At 38.7% G+C, this 14,306-nt stretch overlaps 2 protein-coding genes across 5 annotated transcripts in view; both read right to left on the minus strand.

Annotated features, from left to right (window-relative positions):
- Positions 1 to 1,432: 1,432 nt before the first annotated feature.
- LOC107671888 (cysteine/serine-rich nuclear protein 2-like) lies at positions 1,433 to 10,269 on the minus strand. Its single transcript, XM_016464891.1, has 5 exons — positions 9,628 to 10,269; positions 5,868 to 6,037; positions 4,894 to 5,156; positions 4,475 to 4,771; positions 1,433 to 4,177 (listed from the first exon to the last, which is right to left on the minus strand). Exons 2-5 carry the CDS (start codon positions 6,022 to 6,024, stop codon positions 3,320 to 3,322), a joined length of 1,575 nt encoding a protein of 524 aa, XP_016320377.1. The 5' UTR covers positions 6,025 to 6,037; positions 9,628 to 10,269; the 3' UTR covers positions 1,433 to 3,319.
- Positions 10,270 to 11,212: 943 nt separating this feature from the next.
- LOC107671887 (transcription factor CP2) overlaps positions 11,213 to 14,306 on the minus strand; it is a 19,909-nt gene continuing 16,815 nt past the window's right edge. For all 4 annotated transcript variants that reach the window (XM_016464887.1, XM_016464886.1, XM_016464888.1 and 1 more), the window contains 2 exons: positions 12,379 to 12,430; positions 11,213 to 12,272 (listed from right to left, as the gene is read on the minus strand). In XM_016464887.1, coding sequence (XP_016320373.1) covers positions 12,235 to 12,272; positions 12,379 to 12,430 — 90 coding nt within the window. In that variant the 3' untranslated portion in view covers positions 11,213 to 12,234. The remainder of the gene's footprint in view (positions 12,273 to 12,378; positions 12,431 to 14,306) is intronic.

Raw genomic sequence — 14,306 nt, forward strand, 5'->3', positions numbered from 1 at the left:
ATTTTATATTACCACATCACATTAACACGTATGGTAGCGATAGACAATTTCATACTTTCGACACTGGACAATGTGTATTTTAAAGTTTAAGTTCGTTAAAGTTATTTTCTGTGATTATCACTGTCGGTTGAGTTTGAATTGAAAACGGACCGTTCCTGTGCTGCAAGGTCATTTTGATTCCCTCATGAATACTGTTAATATATAACGTTAATTTCATGCAACTCAACAAGCTCACATTAAGATGGACACAGTTTTATTCATTTTAGATTTTATTTCACTCACATTTTCATATAAAACTTTGTATGTTTTGTCTCCTCTGTAGGCAACAGTTAGCATAAGTCACTCTTACAGCGTAGAATTCAACTCCATTCAGCCTTATTAATAAAGCCTCTTAACACACACACAAACAAACATAAACGCATACAATCATAATGTAAATTGTTTTTCAGTTATTGTAGTGGTCTCAAATCTGAGTACTTAAATAGGAGGTGACATGGAAAACAAAAATATATCTGACTAAAAGATACTTAGCGTTTCAGCTACAGGTGCATTAGCATGTGCGACATTCAGGCCTCCTTTTAAAGCCAATAGTTTTTAGACCACTGGACTGGTGGATGTTCATAAATCAAAATAATGAACAACAAACAAGACTGACTCTTCCATGTTTTGGTCAGGCCCTTAGACCACCATTTTTAAGGATATGTCAGTTTCTAGCTCAGACACTGCTACAGACAAAACTAGTTTGAGTGCAGGAATGTGTGGAGGTGGCATATTTTTCCATGTGTTCATCACAAAAAAAAAAAAAAAGACAAAACACGTAGCCAATACATCAAGATCATTCCGTAAACTGAGACGAAGAGACATGCTAACATACAATGAGGCAAAAAGTAAAGTAAGAAAACATTTTTTAAACACAGTAACAGTATAAAACGCAACAAAATCCTTCTCGTTTGATTGGTCATTTGCAAAACACTTAATTATTGCAGATTTAGGTCTGAATCAAACTTAATGCTTGGAGCTTTACAATGCCAAGTCATATGAGGGCACAACCATGCTAACAAATTCATGAGTAGCCTCACATGCTGCATTTTAGCTCATGTAATCACATAATGAAGCTTCTCCTTTACTCAAGACTAAAGGGTGTTGTAAGGGTGAGTAAACTTGAAGCAGAGAGATAACAGCAACATTTGCATTTACAACCACTGTGGATTTTTTAACATTTATTTTTTCTCTCTCTCTACATAGACTCTACATATAGTGTTAATATGAATATGTAAAAACTAAAATAAGAGCACCTTTTGAAATATAATGACCCCATACTGCAGTCACAAACATTGGCTCATCTGACAAATCAGCATGAATCTTTCTGGCACACGTGCAAACACACACACACACATTTACACACACACATACTGCAAAATGACAAATTTCTTGGGTTCCTTACGTTTAAATAATTTAGCAACATCACAGGACTCATTTAACTATTTGAAGACACCATTTATTTTCATGTAACCATTCAAATTATTACTTTGTCTTTAACGTTAAACAGAAGTGAAATAAAACAGCTTCAACAAAGCATCTAAGTAAAATTTTCTTCAACATTATTCATATTCTAAATCGAGAGGGATGGACTATAAAAATGCAACAGGGAAGAACAGTAAGGATACAGAGGCAAGAAAGATGGTCTTCACAGGGTTTAAATGAAGGTCTGTATGTTAAAAATTAGGTGCACTGTTGAATTGTAATGTTGCTTAAATATCAGGACTGGTTAAAACTGTGGCCTAGTGAGATAAACTAAAAAGGCCAATGTGTATGTCAAACTTACAATATATAATCTCCTCAAGTCTTCCTTGCCTTGTCATACAGTACATAAAGGCCTACATGATGTATAAGATCACCTTGGATTTTAAGTACTGGATTTAAAGGTTGAACTTATACAGGTAAATCTCACAAAATGTTAAGAACACGCCTTTGATGGTGGTAAAATTGTTGTAAAAAATAGTAATGATCCTAAAATATTACTTAAATTATGTAAAATGCTATTTTTTTCCCTTTTGAAATGAGACCTGGACATGTTTTCATGAGCTTCACCCATAAAATGTCTTCTGTAATCTTTAAAGGCTTGATGTGCAATAAATGTGTATGATCTCATTCACTCCTGAAAAATTAAAACACACCCAAAAAAACTAAAAAAAACTAAATGATTGTAGATGACAATACTCATACACATTGTCCTCGCCCTAACAATACAAAGCGGTGGTAAATAAATAAACGTCCCCGAACTGGGACGGTAGGCTACAGCTTCAAACGGTGTCAGGTCAAGACTACAGTAAAGAACTGCTCTGCTGTGCAAATGGCTTGCACATTCATTCATCCTCCTGATTCCCTCTCTGCAAGTTCAAACGAATCAAGTTTTCAACATGCATACAAAGAACAAGCAGCTTTTTCACTCATCTTCATGCTAGCTCTTAGCAAAACACTTGTACAGTACATGAAAACCAAGTATTTCCAGGATTGTTGGGTCTATTCACAGGAAGGATGCTACAAACAACACCCTCTTCTGAAATTAGCAACCCCTTCTCTTAGCGTTAGCATTGAGTTAGCAGTATCCATATGCATATTACTAATTTTGCATTCACACCCTGAAAGAATTACCATAATTACAGGATTCAGAGTATTAGAAACCATTCAAGGCCTTTGGAAACTTTTGTAATTCCAAGGTTGGAACTACTTAATTTTATAAAAGCTTTTTTTTTTTTTTTGCAATAAGCTTTATCATAGAAACAGAGTATATGAATAGCTAAGAGTTGTCATCTCATAATTGTGGTAATTCCGACAAGACATGAACATAGCATTAGCATATACCCTCCTGACAGTGCCAATTAGTTGTTGGGGTACAGTATCGGAAACTGTACAAAGGCCATATAAAGGCGCTGGATAATCCTGAAAATGCTTGCTCCTCAACATAAAGGCCACTTTTTCCCCACTAGTATCAAGTAATAAACTGATACCATACTGGAAAAACAAACACTTGTTGTCAGATCAGGATCTCTGCTTTTCTTGAGTTTCTTTTTTCATTTTTTAAAATAAATTATTCTATTTTTTTTTTCTTTTAATAACTTATTTTACCACGGACAACCTACTTCAAACACAGTACATGCTTATCTCCAGCTAAATTGGATACAAACCCATGAAGGTAACTTGTTTCTTTAACATTTAATAACATTATGACGTCTTGTAACATATCGCACTGTGTGGAGTAGGCTCTCTTTGAATTTAATGACTAACTTGTGCAAAACTTCTGCAGAGGTGATGGGCTCTACACTTCTGGAGGAAGTTGTACTGCCTTTTCATCCAGTGCCAGGCATGTCTCGAGGCATTCCCCTTCATTTGAGGCCTGTTCTGGACAAAGATGTTCTTCGCCCCCATCCTTGAGAGGTGGAGGTACTTCGACAGACAAGCTCTTGGCCGAATCCTGCCCGCAGGTTTCTTGTTTTTGCCGATCGCTCTCCGTATCTGGATCCCCACCTTCATTCACCACCTCCTCTACTTGCGCAGGAAGTGTCTCAAAGGCTGCTGTCTCTACATGACCTACCTGATAATAGAGGACAGAAGCAGGGTCTTTGAGCAGCCTCTGCTCGGTCTGTTCATCCGCATGGTTCTCTGTAATACACAGCAGGGTGGTACCTTCAGGAAAAGGCCCTTCTAGAAGGACTCCCTCAACACCTTCCATGCCCTCCATCCCAGCTTGGCTGGTGAGGGCACTCTGCAGGAGGCAAAGGGTTGGGTCAGTGGTCTGCGCCTCCTCGACCTGCTGCTCCTCTTGTTCTAGTCTCCTTTCCCGTTCCTCTGCACTTTGTAGGTGAAGCACAGCTGTTTCGTTCTCACGCTCCAGGCTGTCGCACTGCTCCTCTTGCAACTCCTGAATGCTTTGGCTTTCCACTTCCACATCTGAGTCCAAGGGAGAAAGAGACAGAGATGGAGAAGAGACTAATTCTGTCTCTTCCCCACAATCCTCTCCAGACCTTACACCCAACAGGCTTCTCTTTTCCAGGTCAAGTTTCATGATAGTGTGAAGATAGTGGGTACGCACACGAAGAGGGTTGAACTCAATGCGGCCAGCTGTATTACCACAACCGTCACGGGTGCAGCCACATGGGAAGGACATCCGATCCACCTTTGGAACAAGGTAAAAGAGAAAGAGCATGTCTTTTATTTGAATAGGCTAATAGGCCAAATCATGGGTGTCTGATCCTGCTTCTGGAGGACCACCTTCCAGCATAGTTTAGCTCCAGTCCCAATTAAACACACCTGAATCAGCAACTCGGGGGTCCTCAGGATTACTAGAAACTTCCAGGCAGGTCTGCTGGAGCTAAACTCTGCAGGAAGGTGGCCCTTCAGGAGCAGGATGGGACACCTCTGGGCCAACTGGACTCAACTTAAGTCTGACTTTTAAGAATACCATGTGCCCTACCTGGCACTTAATTCCAGCTTGGCTGCAGCCGCAGTGCCGAGGGTCGCAGTAGAAGCGGCAGTCACAACCACACTCCTCCCGGGACAAACGTATGGCACGCAGCTCAGCCTTTTCTCTGGCATCTATGCGGGCAATACCTGAGGCCCTCAGTAGTGCCCGACGTCTCTTGGTCGGAAGAGGCTGCAAGAAGAAGCAATCGTCCACTTCTACACTCGCAACGTCCAGATCCTCATCGGATATGTCGTCTAGGGTAAGCAACTCTGCTTCGGGACAATCCACAGTTCCATTCCGTGTCAGCTGGGAAAAGTCAGGTAAAAGAGGTCTTAAAATCAAAACAAAATGGCTACCCTACTGCAAAAGCAGAATCCTGTAGGAAGAGCAGAAGCTACAACAGAACAATGACCAACAACACAACTGACCTTCAACTTGCGAGCATTGAGCTTTTCTTGCCGTAGGTGATGACGCAGCACATGCTTGTGGCTGCTCTCTTGTTCTCGTGCAAACTCGCCAAGGGTGTAATGTCGTATAGCACAGTGATGGCGTGCCATGCCTAGGGAGCTGCCACCCTGACTGGGCACACTGGTGAAGCCCTGCCTTCTGGAGAAGTAATAGACTGTCACTGCGTCAAAGCGTACCTGCTTACGACCTAAAGATGCTTTGTGTCTTCTGAGAATGGAGGGGGCTACAGAAACAAGATAAAGAGGCACCATAAACAATAATGTTTTGATCTATTGCTTTAGTACTCAACCTACGCCTCCTTAAATGACAATACTGTGGTTCAAGCTAAGTCTCACTTTATCCCAAATTGGTGTTTAAGAGTTTTTTTATCTCAAGGCTTGCTGCATTAGCTACAATGCCCAAGTAGGACATGTTCCTGAAACAATATCCTTTGTTGGTCCTTGAACAACATTTCTATAAAAGGTCAACTAAACCATACCCTGACCCCCATCCATAACCTATCACTAACATCTGTGGGAAATAATTGATAAGAATGTAGTTTTATATAGCTATAAGACTATGTCTAACCTTAAACCTACTCCTAAAATCTGATTGTTTAAAAAGCAATGTTGGAACAGAAACCTCTATGGATAAGGGTGCTGTGGCTATAACAAACAAATGAAAATGTCCAACTTGGTTGCACAACTTACTAAAGAGCTTATAATGGTCCACAGACTGCCTTCATAGTATATTTCTGAAAGGGTACCTATGTGTAAAGCAACAGCTGTCGCACTTAACACTGGAATGTTCTGATTTGCAACTGCTGCAACAGTGCAAATGTTATATAGGTGGAATTAGCTCAGGGGCTAGGAAGGAACAAAACAAAACGCAGAGAAATTGTTTGAATAGTAGTTGTTATAATAACGAAATAATAAAACTAACACACTGTTCTTACGTGTGAGAGAGCTGGAGGGAGCATTGAGACTGTCACAGCTATCAGCGCTGTCACTGCCAGAGATGTCATCATCCGAATCTTTGGGTGTGGAACACGGCGAGCCGCTGTCCACCTCCTCGAATCTGCGCTTCAGGCCACGAGATGACACTGTCTCCATGGAAACACTGCGTCTGGAGGCATTACAGATAGGTACAAGCTTTGTCCAACAGACTGACAGAAAATCAGGCTGGCAAAATTTAAACATGAACAATCATGACTAAAGAGTGTACATGGCAAGTAGGATATGTATACGTCCAAGAGCAGCATTTTTACTTAAATGATTTTGAATACACTTTCTCATACAAGTTATATAACACAATCAAAAATACTGTATGCATACAAAAAAAATTTACTTTTGTCATTCCACATAAAGCCAAAATCTACTGACAATGAACAACAGCTGCAGTCCTTAAAATACCTCATTATGAAGGTCAGAGTAACCAAATATAACATAAAAATGCGACCAAAAAAAGGCCACATCTGGAAGATTATGCAATATCACCTATTTTGCTAACTAATCCTTGACAATTGCTTTCTTCATCCAGCATGAAAGTCCTGCTTAAAAATCATGAAGCCTGCAAATATCACCATGGTAACTAGTTTAAAGCAATAGCCGTGGAAAAACTGCATCCACATTTTGGGTCTCTTTCACCCCCATTAAAACCTTACAAACAACAAGCCTTTGCAAGCCCATGAAGAGACTAGTTTAGTCAAACCAGAGAGGTCACACAAGGCCGAGTCGGGATGTTTGATCAGACCACCTCCTTAGCCCGAGGGAGCTGTGTAATACAACTGCTTAGAGCGGCTCCATGCCTGATTTTCTTCATGATTAAACACTATTTTTAAACAGTCAGTGGCTTTTTGCTGGGTTGAAGGAGAACAGTTTGGCGGTGGCTTTGAGGAAAGGTCGGCTTTTTCCATGTGAAGACGAAAAAAGATGATTTATGAATTATGACTGACAATTAAACTCACAGCATAATGGATTTAATCCCATAGATTTGTGAAATCCATAAAAAACTGGATTAGTTTTATGAACTCTGATTATGAATGCTAAGGAAATAGCATTAGCCTGACTCAGCTTGAGTATATGAATGTCTTATTGATTCATTTTTTATAATCATTCATTCAATATTCAGGCCGGGTAGCGTCAAATTCAAGCCACATACATGCCAATCACCTATCTCCGGCAAAGAATGTGTTACGACCTTGAAACATTAAAAAACAGCTGCGAAAAACAACAAGATGATGAAATGAGAGAGATGCCGATTGAGTAGGCCTATACGCTGCTTTACGCATCAGTGTCTGACACACAGTATGCTGCTCTTGAATGAATCGTATCCATAGAAACAAGAAATGCTAAAAAACGAGTCCATTTTTTGCTTGCTGTGAAACCGACCTCGCTTTCATGTGTTCCTTTTATAATTAATGCTACCGTGGTGATGCAGTAAAATGCACAGAAATGATGTGGTGATGTACAAGAAGCTGCAAGCAAATAATGCAGTACGTCTGCCAATTACTGTGTTCAGTGAAGCGTGCCAAGATTTCTCCTCAGAGCACGTCACTACTATTGGACACCATCATGTACACTCAGTGTCTTAAAAGCATACATTCTAACATGTATATACATACAGTATATGCATATGGTAAAGCAATACAAGTATATCCATGCAGTGAAAACAGAAAGCTTTGAAATTCTACCAAACCTACACAGCAAAGATTTGTAAAGGTTACTAACAAACACATCTCATCCCAACCCAAAATGTTTAGGTAGATTACATGTATATAAAACCTAAATAAATGGTAACAAAACAGCTGAGCAAGATGGTATAATCATAACTGGACATAATAATCTTCATTTTAAAAGCATTCATCTTGCAAATTGAGACTTACTATATAGATGCTACATCATACATCAAGTACTAAAACTAGTCGGATATGCAACTTCCTGACACTAATCCTGGGTAAGATCAATTTTAAAAACACTGTTTTAGATGTAAAGAGGAAATTAGTCCTTGATTTGTGAGTTATGATCGTTGGCAAATGGTAAGAGGCTTTTAAAAGCACTCCATTTTATCGTGCAAAACTGGCAGGACTAGATATGGGCCTCAAACAGCAAATGTAACTCAATGCACATTAAATAAGTGAGAAACGAACATCATGCAGAGGCAGGAGCATGTTTGCATATCCCAAAGATGTCAGCAAGAAGATAAGTGGTATTAATTTCTATGCCATACATCCAGGGATGCTCCATCTTTATAAAAAATAGCAGAAAAGAAAATCCATCTCCAATAGCATTGGCGTATGATGCCAATAACTGAAGGAATAGTTTCTGAATGCAGCACAGGTCATTTAAAAGCAGGGATGCAAATCTGAAATATGTTTGCAGAACTCCTAACACACATCCTGTGGCCTATTTGAGGTGGACAAAAAGCGTGAATAATCACCTTACAGTACTGACTATGCATCAGCCTGTTTGACTGGTCTGCACTGAAATAGCCCATCCTAGACAAATGACACATAAACATCACGTCTTTCTTTTCCAGCATCAACGAACTCTGCATAGGTGACGTTGCGATTTCTTAAAATGCAAACATTATTCCCATTCTGTAGATGCATCCATGCACCACTTCCATCCACAACCAGCAGCTGGGAATTTAAAGAGGTCTAGCAATACAGAAAGTGGAAGATTTATTACCGTATGACATCACACTTTGCACTATAGTGTCCATGTTAATAGAAATCATTATTTTTGCAAAAATATACAATTTACAAAACAGGTACATCATACAATAAAGACACTATTATAAAACATGACTGCATCGGGCTGTGGTATAATTTATTCCTTTAAACTAACTAGTATATCATTTTATATTAATAGTCCTTGTTTAAAAATTAATAGTGAAGAAACAAATTGTAAACATTTGTCAGTTAATTCTATAGAGATCTATAGTTTAGTGTTTTAATTGAATTTTAACTGTCTTTGGTATATTCATTTTATTGTATTGTAATGTATTGTGATATTTATAGGAGTAACTATTCAAATAGTTAGGTACTTCATGCAATGGATACTATTCATTAGAGATGTAGTATGTATTCCAATTATTACTAGTTGTATCTTACTAATTCACTAAACGTAGCCATTTTGACTATCCATTACCCAAAAATCTATTGTGAAATAAATGTCACTTGTATAGGTGAAAGTGTCTCAAACTAGCATGTCTAACAAATATATACTAGTAAATCTGGTGCAGATACTAATAACAAAGTACCTAATGAATAAGTACAAGCAACAAATCTAGTAAAATACTAGTCACAGGTAAATAGTCAACACCTAACCACATATTTCTATAGAACACAACTGTAAAAACTGTTACCAGTACTGGATTAATGGCTAGTAGCAGAGAACGAGTGTGTAATGAAACAGTCTAAAATAAGTGCTAGTGAAACACAATTAAACACTAGTTAGTTTAAAGTAATATGCCTAAATGTTAAAAAGGCTTGTCACAATGACCCAATATGATTGGTATGACACATCACATATGGTCTGTCCTATGATTTTATATTCTTTACTGGAAAACACAGACAGACGGTCTTATGACAGAGCAGAAAATGGCATGCTGTGTTGCGACCGGTCCAATGATCAACCCATTTTTCCTCGTAGGCTGGGCTGTATGGGAAAGACGGGCAGAAGTGAAACAAAAAACCTTTCTCATAAGCTTACCTTGGGCAAAAATAGAGAGCCTTTAAACCGGCGAAGCTGTCGCTCGATTCGTGCTTCCTTTATTTGGATGGTTCTTTTCTTTGGGGATTTTGAACCTATTTCAGCTTTAGACTTCCACAAGGTTACTAGATGACAGACAAAAGCGACTTCAGCCCATCGAAATGGCCAGACCAATAAGGAAATAGCAGTTTATTCACGAAGATATAGTGATGTCCGAACATTTAAGCATCGTAAACAATGGATATTAGTCTTGACAGACTACAAATGGTTTTTTTTTTTATGTATCAAGAAGGCTATGCGAGCATTCAACATTGCAGTCAAGCTCTGTAAAAATTAAAACGGGGCAGACGAAGACAGACAAGGACCTTATTCATTGAAAATTACAAATCCCGGCGCAGATGCATTCCATAAGTGCAGATAAAATCTTTAGGTGATCCTTTAAAATGCCTGCATTCAAAAAGAACAAATAGAGCCGAGCCTTCTGGGGTTTTTTTCCTCCGGATAGGTGGTTGTGTTCTGCGCTATGTTTAAACAAAGCGCAACGTTATATTTCCACCCCGAAGGAAAGACAAAAATGATGTATAGTATCAGTCGGCCCGAGGACCCTATGGGCCTCTCTTCTGCCCCGGTTTGTTACAATGTAACAATAGAGGAAGGAATGCCGCACGGGACACATATATACTTATTGTGACGTCATCGAAGTGCCGGCGTAGAGGCTGCCGGGAAACGTAGTTCTAAAGAGACTATTGTTAGCATTGTTAGCTGCGTTGTCTTCCTCGACAGGAAAACGGATGTTGTTTCTCAGAGAGGTTATATTTGGGATCAAGGCGTGTAAAGCAATAAAGGGCAACTGTTCCTCAAACAAACGTCCCATCTTTGACATTTACGCTAGGCTAGCTGGGCCTATTTGTAGTCCTCCCTTGTTTTTTTTGACAGCTCGGTTTCCATGAAAACTAAGTGGGGTTGATTTTAAACTCTAGTCAAACACTATTAGCGAGCGACTGACAATGAAATTGAAAAATAAATTATGAATATAAAAAATATAGGTGGGTAAATTTCACAAGATTTAAGAAGACGCTGGGGTCACACTGTTATTCATTATTATTTTGTCATATTAAAAATGCTTTTCATTTCCTTTATGCAAAATATATTTCTATTGATTGAGGTGAAATGTTACCCAGATACATTTTTGTGAAATTGAAATTCCTTGCGAAGCATTTTCACCTCATAAATGCCTACAAAGTTCTTAAAATGGATGTAGACATAGGGCTGTATGAGGAAAAGAGTTAAATACAACATATAAAACAAAACAGCTCATTTCAAGGTAACTCACTTTAATCATTGCAATGACACGGTAAAGGGTCACAACAGACAATACCTCACGTCTTTACCATCTTGGTCTAGCTTGCGTCTCGCACTAACCACGGCTACCATTTCTCACGCAGTGCAAGGTTTCTCCCCTTTACCCGACCTGAAAGATTAGCACATCAGTGGTCATATCCAAAAGGAAACAAAAAGAAAGTAAAACATGATCTCTCTTTTATACCATAAAATAGTGCTCTGGCAAGTCTGACATTTGTAAAAACTATTCTAGTATATGCAACGATGAAAAAACGAAATGAGGGAGAGGTTTTAAGCACAATGTTAAAAAAATAAAATAAAAAGACGTACATATATAATGCCCACTGCTGCCGTTCATCTTCCGCCTGTAAATAACGTGCATTTGCAGCAACACCTGAAATATCCTCAGGAATCAAAGCTACAGAACCTAATATCAAGCCCAACAGTCATAGTCGCGTCCACAAGGCTTAACAAATCATCAATTAACTTATACAAAACAATGATTCGCGCAGCAATGCGTTAGTCACGCTGCTCGCCGTGAACCTGCCAAAAAAATGAACTTAATAGTGGCAGTATAGAGCTATTTTAATTCATTCTGTCCCTCACAACATCTGTGATTGCATCATCTGCTAAAAGTGAGGGGGACAATATAAAAATGGGACTGCCTACTTTTTCCTCGCAGGTGAGAGAACTGACAATAACATTCATCATAAACAGAGGCAATTTCATAAGTGTCCTGGAAATCTCTGGGCCTACTATGGATCTCTGTGACATAACCTTCTACTTATGTTGTTTATAAAGCATGTATTCATTGAGGCATGTGGACTGCACTTCACATGGGACTCTAGCACATGCAGCTAAAATACTCAGGGGGTGGGTGACATCCAGTCAGACAACACCAAATAATACTGTATTTAACGCCAGCCAATTCTCTGTTCGAGCCGGTAAGGTCGTACGTAGCACATTATACACTTTTTTCTGGCAAATCAAATTGATGCAAAGAAAGTTAGTAAAACAGAAATTCTGCGATTTGTTTTACGAGTGTAAATGGAAAGTGGAGGTAAAAGGCAGCACACGCTCCATGGATAAAACAGCAAAGGTTTCGAAATGGGTCAGGTGCCTTTTTTCCTTTCCCATGAGCGTCTCCATTATTATTCCAAGCCAAGCGATCTTCGGTAAGGTCCAGGAAGTGTGCAGGGAAGGGACTGTGGGTTGAATCTTAAGAAAAACATAAGGGGCCTGATCACTCCCCCTCATCCTTTGTTTTCACTTCAAAATGATGTGATAGCCATCGTTTGTTTCAGCTGCAAAGTCAATCGAAAGAGTGCAAGTTATAAAACAGAAGTTACCTAGAACAAAGACATGTGGGTTCAACTTGTCAATACTTCGAAAAAACTGGCTTGCTTATACCTTTCATTGTGTCCAGGACAAAACACATCTCATCTTGAAAGTTCTGAATCATCTGTTCGAATGAGAACGTAAAGATTAAGTCAGATAAATAAAGAATAAGAGATACTACTTAAAATCATGATAAAACGGAAGTAGCATCAGATCTTTTCTTCTGTTTCAAGACGTACATTTGATTGTTGATAGAGAAAAACGTAGGTTGGGGACTTGTTTCTGTCCATCAGCTGTTGATTGGATTTTGACGTGGATTTTGAACTCAAAAATGAATGCTGTGCGAAGTATGGCATACATCACCAGAGAAAAGTTTTTCTGGTCGTTCCTGGTCTTAAGGCCTTTTCACACTGAATGCGAAAATACTTTATTCTCACATGTTCTTTATACAGAATATGATTTCTATTAATTCTCCACTGAGTAGAGAGTGCATGTCTGCCTATTATAAAATCAAAATCAACTACAGATCACAATCGCACGATTGTAAATTATTACAAGCACTCGATGATGTGGGTTTTAAGCAAAAACATTAATAATCACATTCATTTTCGAATGTGTAGCTTGATGCTAATTGTACCTAAAAATACATTTTAAGATGTATTCTTGTAAGCATTATAGATAGTTTGTGTTTATGATGTAGAACCAATCTTTAATTATATTAATTTAATGCTGTTGAGCAGCGGACAATGTTAAATCCATATACGAGATACATATCTGAAGAAAAATGCATTGTTGGTCAGCGCCACCTAGCATGCAGGCATGAATTAGCAGAAGGCAATCAATTGTTTCGCGCTCGGTATGAAAGCACCGTTCGCCTCGCTTTTTTTTGCATCGCGCTCAGTGTGAAACGCCTTTTATTGTGCATGTTACAACAACATTATCTCCCTTTGAAAAGGTTTTCATTTTTAACTCACCAAGCCGCCTTATTTTCCAACCCTATTATCCAAACATCATGCTCAATTCTGGTATGTAATGCCCATTTTATAAATCCAATCGATACTTAATTAAATAGCATCATATTTAATTTTTGAGAGGAATGAAAATGAAGCTGTGAGGGACATAAGCATTGCATGTTCAATGGATTGTACTGTTGTTTAACAACATACGTTTGTTCAGCTGATGAAACATCTTTCTGAAAAATAACTTTTAGTAGACAAAAACTCTATAAAACAGTTTTGAAAACTGTGAGTTGGCAAAAACTGTGTGATCTGGGACCTTTATAGAGTGCCTGCCATTGTAAAGACTGTAAATATATCCCTCAAAGCCTTGTTTTCATCCACGTTAAATTCAATATGCTGTCTAGCCTGACTAAGTTCTATTACTGATGGATAAAATCAAGTGCGGTCTCTTATTTTCCACACTTGAGCTTTTGGCACCAAACTCAATGCATTTGGTTTTGCAAACTCGGGTGCACAGAGTCCATTTGGACTCCAGTTTGGTGTACAATTGGTATGAAAGCAATCTGCTCTTATTTGTGAAAATGAACTCAGGGTTCCCACTCTTTCATGAACACCAGATTCAAGGACTTTCAATGACTTTTTAAAGCACCATTTATTTTATATCAAGCACCTATCAAATTCACACCCCAGCATATGTAGTGTCATGAAAGACCTTACAGTACTTAACATTTCACTTACACTTAACATTTACATTAAAAATTTCAGAGTAATAATGTTTTGAATGTGTATAAATTTAGACCGTTTTGAGCAGTTGGATCTGTGGGCGCACAGAAAATGAGAGCGCACGAGTGAGTTCTCAAGGCTCAAAAGCACATGCAAATGATACGTTCTGTCATCTGTCATCGTGTTATAAGCGCGGACCCTGCGGGAATGAGTACAATTGTAATTAATAGCTGCAATCCCGCGCTGAAATTCAAGTCCTGCTCTGTGTTCTCTGCTAATAACCCAACTGTGAATGATGCGAGCGGCGTCACTATGTTG

Source organism: Sinocyclocheilus anshuiensis, unplaced genomic scaffold (genome assembly GCF_001515605.1).
Source record: "Sinocyclocheilus anshuiensis isolate Anshui unplaced genomic scaffold, SAMN03320099.WGS_v1.1 scaffold1089, whole genome shotgun sequence".
NCBI classification, from domain to species: Eukaryota; Metazoa; Chordata; class Actinopteri; order Cypriniformes; family Cyprinidae; genus Sinocyclocheilus; species Sinocyclocheilus anshuiensis.